A 9,390-nucleotide genomic window follows, 5' to 3' on the forward strand; every position below is an offset into this window, starting at 1 on the left:
CCTGGGAGATGTAGTTTCATGAGTATTGAAACGAGGGCTTCTTACTAGCAAGCAGCGTACCTTTATTTTTGAAGGTCCTAGTCTACCTGGACTGATTCACACCCGCGCCTGACCGCCTCCATACACCACGCCAGGATCCGTCCTAGCTTCAGGCCACTCCTATTCTTCAGCAGGCCCCTGACGATCACGTGGAGCTGCTCGCCACGCAAGTCTGGGTCCTTCTGCGATCCACCGGGGTCCTAGCTGCCTGGGAGCCGCTCCTAAGCTGCCTGTTCGCGCGAGAATTTAGAGGGGCGGGTTTAGGGTCATTCCTAGTGTGGGGCTCGTACCGCAGCGCACTGGGGGCCCTGCTTAGGTGCCCACTTAGAGTGCAGGGAGCCGTGTCAGGCGGTCGCCAGGGCATCCCGGGTCGGAAAAGCGCCGGAGCGCTCTGGAGAGGGCTGGACAGCCCCGCTCCCCCACAGCCAGGTGCTAGGGTCGAGAGCTGAAGTGAGAGTCCCACCGTCTTCCAGAGCCTGGGCCACGGCGGCGGCCCTGGGAGCAGAGGTGGGATGAATGCGAGTGTAGCTGAAGATCGGGGATGGACTGGATGGAAGACAATGGCGGGGTCCTTAGAAAGGGGGCTGGTCTGCACGGGAAATAGCTTATAGGCTAGAGGTGGGGATGCAGAAATCTTCGGTGCTGGGTCCAAATAGGCTCTAGCTATTGAGTGTGCTCCTCGTGGGTCAGCCACTTCGCTGACTCCTGGCCTGAATAAGCTGCTCTCCTTTCGGCAGCTCCTCTGTCTGTGCCTTTCGTCCTCGCTTTATCGTCAACCTCCGTTCCGTAGCTGCCACATCCCCGTGAGTTCTAGGCAAGCTACGCTGAAGTACCAACATCTAGAGTCTCACCTGTCGTAGTGTCTGGGACCGAGCCCCAAGTCCCAACCTCGCGCTCTCACCGCCTGGGGGAATCCTGGTCCTCAAGGGTGGGAACAGAGGAGCCCCTTTTTGTCCCGGCCATTTCCTGGAGAGTAGAACCAGAGTCACACTGAAGCCTTTGGGAAGATGGACGGGTTGGGGGAATGGACCTGTCTCCTCAAACTTATGCTTTATTCCAATCCAAATCCAGGTGGAGCAACCCCATTACGTTAAAGATGAAAGGCTGGGGTTGGCTGGCCCTGTTTCTGGGGGTCCTGCTGGGAACTGCCTGGGCTCGGAGGAGCCAGGATCTACACTGTGGAGGTAAAGACACAAAGAGAAGTGGGAGGAAGGAGGGTGGGGAAGACAGAGCCTTGGGAGGACATGAGATCCAAAGCCTGGGTAAGAATGAATGGAAACTGGGTGATTCCTTTCTCCCTTTCCCCCTCCCCCACCTTCTCTCCCCTGCACCAGCTTGCAGAGCTCTGGTGGATGAACTAGAGTGGGAAATTGCCCAGGTGGATCCCAAGAAGACCATTCAGATGGGCTCTTTCCGAATCAATCCAGATGGCAGCCAGTCAGTAGTGGAGGTAACTTACTGTTTCCCCAAATAAAGTAGCTCACTCTAACTTTGAATGAGAACTCATCTCATTAAGGAGTTTGGTTTAATAGAAATAAAAACATTGATCCAGAGAGGTATCTAAAAGATAGGGCTGTCTCATGTGGAAGAGGCTGGAGGTTTATAACCTATGCACTTGCTTCCTGGCACCAAACCTTAATAATTTGTTTCTGCTGTAGAAGTTGTTAGCAGACAGGGACCCCTGATCAGCTCACTTCTCCACATCCTTAAGCCATGTGACTCATGTTTTTACTCTGGCAGTATGGTATATACACAAACATTCACTCAAAAAAATAAGTCTTATCCTTGTACTTAGGAAACTTATTTCAGTAGAAAACAACACATAACAAAGCTGTACCTAGTGAACAATAAATGTTAAGGTTGTAATGCTTGTGAAATGATTTAATAGTTGTTATCCTCAAAGCCTACCCTACCTTTGTAATGCTCTCCTTTTGAGGGCAGGTTTTAGTCTCAGTACAAAAAAATAAAATGACCTTACATCCATAAGAACTAAGGGATTTCAAAGGAAAAGAACATAGTCGACTAGGGTTAATCAGAGGTTTCTGTTTATAATTTGGACCTAATGACACCTTTTTTATTTCTTAGGATTGTTACTGAGGTGAAATAAGACTATATATTTGAAAACACTCTAGAATTATACAAATAAATCATACTGTTTTTAAATAGGGCAGACTTTTTAGAATAGGTTGGTTGAGTTAGATTTGGAAGGAAAAATAAGGATGTAAATTACTGATGTACAGAAGTAGAAGAGAGTGACCCAAGGCTGAGAACATTTCTAGGTGCCTTATGCTCGCTCAGAGGCCCACCTCACAGAGCTACTAGAAGAGGTATGTGACCGGATGAAGGAGTACGGGGAACAGATTGACCCTTCCACCCACCGCAAGAACTACATACGTGTAGTGAGCCGGAATGGAGAATCCAATGAACTGGACCTACAGGGCATCCGAATTGATTCAGACATCAGTGGCACCCTCAAGTTTGCGGTGAGCTATGGGAGTGGGTAGCTGGATCTTAAAAATTAGGGGAGTTATTGAAGAGCCCAGGTGGAAAGCTGAGCCAATATCCTTGTACTCCTCTCTGGAGACGAAAGTAAAAGGCCTCTTCTTGCTGCCCTCTCTCACTCGTTTCTCTCTTGGGTTGGCAGTGTGAGAGCATTGTGGAAGAATATGAGGATGAACTCATTGAATTCTTTTCCCGAGAGGCTGACAATGTTAAAGACAAACTTTGTAGTAAGCGAACAGGTAAGGTGGTCCTACTTTACCTTCTGTCCTCACAGCCCTGTGGAAATGGGCACATTCCTTAGTGTGCTTCCCCCTATCAGTCCTCTGATATTAGCTCAAGAGTTGGCTTCCATTACCAATGGCTTAGGTGATGCAGGACAGGGCAAATCTTCCCCAGGTGAGGGGGAGACCAAGCCCTGTACCAAGAGAAGAGGGTCCTTTGGTGGAGAGTGTAGAAAGAATTCAACACACACGCCAAAGTTAAAGTTAAAAGGAAAGTTTATTAGAAAAGAGATAACACTCCACAGATAGAGTGTGGTCTCTTCTCAGAGGCAGAGAGTGAGAGAGACTAAGGGAGACATGGAAAGGCAGTGGGGGGGAGAAGTAAGTGTTCAGAGAATTCAGTTTATATGTCATTCTTTAGTTTCCATTTTCTTTGATATGGATGTACAGTGAGGAAGGGGAAGAGTATGTAGTGTGACAAGGTAAGAATGTGTAGTGAAAGGCCTGCTGGCAGTTCCCAGCCTTTAATCCATGGTTTTAGCCATAGGGAATGACTGTTGGTTCCCATTTCCCCTTCACAGGTGTGGAGAATGGGTTGTTAGCAATCCCAGTAGAAATCTTTGTTTTGAAAGGGTCATCCTGGCCTGGATGCAGGGCTGACCAGCATATTGCAGTCACTGAATGTAGATTGATTAACATTTTAATTCTCTTGCCTCCTTCCTATGTTATTGGGACTTGGGTTGTTCCTCTCCATTCTCTTCCTGTCAGCTTTCAGAATTTGTGGCTCCCTTACCTGAAATACAGGTGAGAGGATAATGGGAATGTTTTGTCATTTAAAAGCATATGCTCTGAAAAATGGTGGTTGGTATGTGTATCAGTTTGATTTCGGGTATTTTCTTGATAGTGGCATACATCAGTATGAGAGTGGCATTATCCTTCAAATTGTTATGTGCTGTTTGCAGATCTATGTGACCATGCCCTGCATATATCGCATGATGAGCTATGAACCATTGGAGCGGCCCAGACTGACAGGCTTGATGGATCACCCCCAGGAGGGGAAGAGGGTGGCAATGCCTTTTATATTATGTTTTTACTGAAATGAACTGAAAAAAATATGAAACCCAAAGTACAAACTGTGTTGTCTTTTTCTGCCCAGAATTGGCCCTAACATTAGGCTTGAAAATAAGGGATTCCAAACAGGAAAGAAAGAGAAGGAAGAGCTTTGGGAATGGTCTAGCACAAAGGTAGGAGGAGCCTGAAGCTTTCATTCTTCTGCCATCTGAGATTCCTGCTGCACTCAAACTAGATAGGTATTTATTCAGTGCCTACTCAATACAATGTATATAAAGTTTAATTGTGGAGAGATGAATACTCTCTATGAATAAGCAAAAGAACATAAGTGTATGGTAGTATAGGATTCTAGAAATAACTTGTTTTCTTACTGATGAAACATAAAGTAAGACAGCTTGGTCTCAAAGGAATTAATGGACATGCATTATTCTTCCCTCCCTGCCCTTCCAGATGGAGGGATCAGCAAGAGCATTCATGAAGGGGAAAATGGATGTGATCAACTCAGCTGAAAAGTAAGGGCTTTATCAGATAGGGAGAAATTAGGTAAGGAACGTTATTTAAAGGCCTTGCTTGATGGCCTGATCTTTCAGATTTTATGCCAACAGCAACACTGAAGTATACCTTTTTCTTCTCTATCACTAACCAATGTCAATCTAGATTATAAGTCTGTCCCCACTTTCTGTATGTAGAGATTCTATGCTGGGGCATTGGGATGAAAACATAAAGGATACCTTCTTTGAAGAGCTTCTTAAACACTCTGATCTTGAGGTGTGGCTGTCTCAGGGTTCGGAATGGAATTTTTCTGTCCCAGGAATGCCTCAGGGAGAGAACACCTGAATAAACATTTCAAAGACTTTAAATCAAGCATTTTAAAATCTAAAAAGAACTTGGAGGTCATCAAGTTCAGGGGTCCCCGACCCTTTTGGCACCAGGGACCAGAGCTCCTATGAAAATCTAATGCCTGATGATCTAAGGTAGAGTTGAGGCAGTGATGCTAGCTAGCACTGAGAAGTGGCTGCAAATACAGATGAAACTTCACTTGTCTGCACTTACCTCCTGCTATGTGGCCTGGTTCCTAATAGGTCACAGACCAGTACCAGTCAGTGGCCCAGGGGTTGGGGACCCCTGATCTAGTTCACCTTGCCCATTTTACATATGAAGAAACTGAGGCCCAGAGAAACCACAGGTCCTGAAGTTCTGCTTTTAGTGGCAAAACTAGCTCTATAATGCTTCAAAAAAATCAATCTGATCTGATAAAGCTGTAAACTAGCTCCATTTTGTCTTTTTTACTCATTACCTTGTACACAGAATGAATATGTTCAACAAAGCTTTCTTATACCATAAATCCCTGTGAAATCTTACACATGAAGTAGCTCAGAGCAAGTACCCTGATATTAGTTGACAACCAAGATCAGGATCTGCTGTTAGTTTCTTCTCTCATCAGTCATAAGAAATGCTATATCCTATCAAATCAATTTTCCAGAGCAGCTGTTAGGCACCTTTTTTTCTTCTGTGATGCACATAAATAATAATGCTTCAACTCCTGTGAGTATACCCAGGATTCTGTTCATTGCTTGCTTGGTGTCTAAACACTTCTTATTCTTCCATCAGAAAGCTTATCAGAAGTATAAGTGAGAGTACTCATAGAGGAAACTTGAAACTGTTTTAATGTACAGAAAAGCAAATTATTCACAGGTTTTAATAAATAAGATAGATTTAATGTTAATTGTTAACAAATTACTTGTGATGTACCTCACTAGTTGTCAAGGTACAACTGTTAACAACTCTCCAGCCCAAGTCTTTGCCATTTGTACATAGGAATGTGACCTACATAGGGAAAGGTGGACATTATCATCTTTGACTTGATCCTCAGAAAGTTAGGATATACTTTATACATCTCTTAATTCATATCACAGGTTACCACAAGGAATCCATGAATTTATCTAAACCCTCTGGAGACTCATCAACCATAACAAGTTATTCTAGCTTAGTATTTGGGCAACTACAGGCCCTCAAGCCCCGGGGTCTCCCTCCCCTACTCATTTGGTAGAGCATATACTACCAAATATACAACCTTGCATATCTGGTTACACTTTAACGTTTAGATGCCCGCTGAATGAATTTATCAGTAAAATGTTAGAACTTAAACATTCCCAAAGCCAGTGTTAAATGAGATCCAAGTGTGACTAGGAAATTTTATTATGTAAAAATCCAGTCCTTTAAAAATAATTTTTAGAGGATTTTTTGCTGTAATAGGATTCAGAGGAACAAGATTCCTTTAAATACAGGATAGGGATAAATAGCAAGGGAAAGGGAACTAGTACAGTTGAGACTAGTGCAGACCTTTGAACAATGCAGGTGTCAGGGACACCAATCCCCGCACAGCTGAAAATCCATGTACAACTTTGGACTCCCCCAAAACTTAACTACAGTAGTCTCTTGGTATCCGTGGGGCACTGGTTCCAGGACCTACCCCCAGATAACAAAATGTGCATATGCTCAAGTCTCTTATATAAAATAGCACGGAACAATGCATACAGTTGGCCTTCTGCATCTATAAATTTCCAATCGCAGACTGAAAATATTGTTTTCAATCTGCAATTGGTTGAATTCACGGATATGAAACCTGGGGATACAGAAGATTGACTGTATATTTAATTGAAAAAAATCCACATATAAGTTGGACCCACACAGTTCAAACCTGTGTTTGAGGGTCAGCTGAATATGTTGAATACTCAAATAACAAGCACATACACATTCTGATTTAATCTTTACAACTCTTAAATGTTACTCCTATTTTACAGATGAAACTAAGCTCAAAGAAGTTGTGCCTTGCTAGTCAGTAAGAAGCCAAGACTTTACCCACATGATTGTCTTATCCCTAGGCCAGTGGTCTTTCTGCTATACATTGCTCCCTATAATGGAGTCTCCCTATAGTCACTCCCCAGTGACTGAGAAAAGTAATACTTGTATTTGTTTGAAAACCACCTCCAAGTCTGAATGCATGCCCTCTGATGCTAATCTATAGTGAAAAAGCACCATATCCTCTTTTCAGCCATTTTTCCAAACATTATTTTGTGTAAAAAGCCCATTATACGTTTCCTGGTCATTTTAGGTGCTAAATGTTTGTCTCCCCTACCTTTATGTATTCTAGGACGGTCACCATTTGTCATGTATTTCAGGTATTGGTGTACAAAAGTTTTACATATGAGTAAGACTATAGTTATCTTTTAAAGTATTTTTAAATATAGCAACACTTTGAGCTGATATACCCAGATAATTAACAATGATTCAAAAGTCCCATTCCTGAGCTGCAGCTGATAATTCAGTCATCACCATATAAACTTAATATGGATTAACAGTTAAGATACAGCTTCTGGAGTGAGACCAACTTAGGTCTGAATTCTAGCAATGCCAATTACAAGCTATGGCCCTGAACAGGATACTTTATCTAAACCTTGGTTTAGTTATTAATATTACCTACATTCCCTAGAGTTGTGAGGATTAATTAAGGTAACACATGTACCACATTTAGATAGTATCTGGAAATAGTAAGTATTCAATAAATTTTAGCTATTACCCCTTAAATACAGGAGTTTGGTTTACCAATGTAGATTAAGAGTTTAAGTTCAGAGTGCATTCTCTCATTTATATTTTGCCACCAGAGGGCACCATTGCCTCTGTCCATCTTAAAGAGGTCCTCCCAAGGTCAACATGACCTCAGTGCTCAGCCTTCTTTCCCTTGTCCCCTCCAGTTCTCAGGTACTTAGATGTATCTGGGCCTAGAGCTCCCTTGTCTATTTTATTTATACCAATCCTCCATTAATTTCCCACCTCCCCAGGTCCCATCCATGTTCACAGACTCTAAGCTAGCTCCTGGGAGATACTATTTAGTCCTTTTGTTCCCTTGGTTTTCCCATTGGCCTTACAGTAGTGTCAGGACCTAACAACTTCAAAAAAAGTCCATGAAGTCCTCATGACACTAGGCTCCAGGACACGGTGTCAGGGCTAGAACATTACTATTCCCCACCTTCCTTCCAATCACTAGAGCACCAAAATAGGTTATTCTTATGGCCACTCAATAACTATCCCTTTGGTATCCTCACTCTGAGAATGCCTCCTGTCTCTTGGGGCACTGGAGTTCAGTCCTCTGGTCTGCTGGTTAGTTTCTGTGCATAATTAACCAGAGAGAAGAAATCAGGTCAGATTATTCTAGGGTTATGAGGAAATCCTCTGTGAGATGCTAAATTGGGATCAAATATTGATCAGTGGAACTTTGAAGTCACAGATGAGGTAGCTGAGGTCACTACTCCTCTGGGGCACTGCTTGGCTTCTCTTTATGAAGTTTTTTCTGAAAACTGACCTACCTGATCCGCAACCTAGAGGAGCATTGGTTGGTAGGTGGGAAGCTGGGTATGAGGAAACTTGGCAAGAGAAAATGGTGATTTTCTTTCTCGTTTTCCAAGTCTGAGCTATAAACTAGATCTTTATAAACTAGGTCTGTCTAAGCAGGGCTTAGATGGTACTGAGACCTCTGAAACTTGTTATTGCTATGTGAGGAGATAAAGAGGACTGTTCACTTGGGGCTTGAGTTTGTAGATAAGATGCCCTGGTCATTGAGTCAGTTCCCTTCTGCCCTTGGGTCAATGACTATGATAGGCTTAGAGAGGTGAAAGGTCCTTAGGTCTTGTCTGCCCAGAGGAATTAGTCATGAGTGGTGTGGAAGCTCACTTTAGTAACATGGTTCATTTAATGGTCTGTGGGAAGCACAGGATAAGAGTAAATAAAAGATAGCTAAGTAGAAGGGGTCCAGAGGCCCTATGGGAGTGATGGGACTAATGTGACAAAAAGGGAGGGTGCTTAGTGCCTGATTTTGGATGAGGGTTTGGTCTGCAGCTCCTGATCTTATGGCTAGATGTGGGTTGGGCTGGTGTATGGGGTACAGTTACTGGAATAGCGGTGAGACTAATGCCCAGGACCCAGAGTCTCTGGCCTGTGCTGTAAGTCTCCATATTAAAGGGGCGTTTGTAAGACTTGGATTCCCTGGCACCAGATGCAGATAGCCCGCAAAGCACTGGATTATCATGCTCCTACCTCTGCTTTCCTTCTTCACATATTGAGCTCTGTTAGAATCTATAACAACATGGCCTCTGCTTACCTCAAGTGATCTCCATCAAGCGGCTAAACTCTGGCATCATAGCTGATCTGATGTCACCTCTGTGGCCACTAAGTCATTGACCAAACACATTCAAGAAAGCATGCCAAAGGGAAGGAGGAGCAGGTAATGATCAGTTGCCGTGGTAAGAGTTGGCTTCCGAGGATCTTCAAAGGTCGAAGTCCTTGAGGCTTTTTCTCTAATATTCACCTCAGAACTAATCCCAAATGTGTTAACGTCAAGGATAAAGCGTAAGAAGAAAGTTAACTGAGTTCTCAGGCACATACTTAGCCACCTACACGCTGCTCCTCCCACCCCCGCCCAGATCTAACCCTGAATTAGCCTAACCCGGCAGTCCAATCCCCCCTGCCACAAATGCTGTCAACGGTTCAGGTTCCGCCC

The 9,390-nt window shown here is 43.7% G+C and overlaps 1 protein-coding gene and 1 long non-coding RNA gene across 4 annotated transcripts; one reads left to right on the forward strand and one right to left on the reverse strand.

Moving 5' to 3' along the window:
- The first annotated feature begins 39 nt into the window (after nt 1-39).
- CNPY2 (canopy FGF signaling regulator 2) lies at nt 40-3,895 on the forward strand. 3 transcript variants are annotated; one of them, XM_023520705.1, is made up of 7 exons: nt 280-546; nt 777-842; nt 1,111-1,223; nt 1,374-1,489; nt 2,319-2,522; nt 2,684-2,780; nt 3,725-3,895. In XM_023520705.1, exons 3-7 carry the CDS (start codon nt 1,136-1,138, stop codon nt 3,766-3,768), a joined length of 549 nt encoding a protein of 182 aa, XP_023376473.1. In that variant the 5' UTR covers nt 280-546; nt 777-842; nt 1,111-1,135; the 3' UTR covers nt 3,769-3,895. The 3 variants fall into 3 exon arrangements, with proteins under 3 accessions (XP_011373974.1, XP_023376474.1, XP_023376473.1); XM_011375672.2 differs by lacking the exon at nt 777-842 and having other exon boundaries at nt 40-546; XM_023520706.1 differs by lacking the exons at nt 280-546; nt 777-842 and adding an exon at nt 41-205.
- LOC105302577 lies at nt 2,787-9,359 on the reverse strand. Its single transcript, XR_896827.2, has 3 exons — nt 8,992-9,359; nt 4,565-4,666; nt 2,787-3,555 (listed from the first exon to the last, which is right to left on the reverse strand). It is a non-coding gene; the product is annotated as an uncharacterized LOC105302577 (long non-coding RNA).
- Between the last annotated feature and the right edge of the window lie 31 nt (nt 9,360-9,390).

This window comes from Pteropus vampyrus, unplaced genomic scaffold (assembly GCF_000151845.1).
Source record: "Pteropus vampyrus isolate Shadow unplaced genomic scaffold, Pvam_2.0 Scaffold276, whole genome shotgun sequence".
Classification (NCBI taxonomy): Eukaryota; Metazoa; Chordata; class Mammalia; order Chiroptera; family Pteropodidae; genus Pteropus; species Pteropus vampyrus.

What these genes read in the sequence shown, in the direction of transcription:
- CNPY2 (XM_011375672.2), top strand. Translation starts at nt 1,136, where the DNA reads ATGAAAGGCTGGGGTTGGCTGGCCCTGTTTCTGGGGGTCCTGCTGGGA. An exon ending in GCAGCCAGTCAGTAGTGGAG is followed by an intron (nt 1,490 to 2,318) that starts GTAACTTACTGT and finishes GAACATTTCTAG; the next exon opens with GTGCCTTATGCTCGCTCAGA. An exon ending in ACTTTGTAGTAAGCGAACAG is followed by an intron (nt 2,781 to 3,724) that starts GTAAGGTGGTCC and finishes TGCTGTTTGCAG; the next exon opens with ATCTATGTGACCATGCCCTG.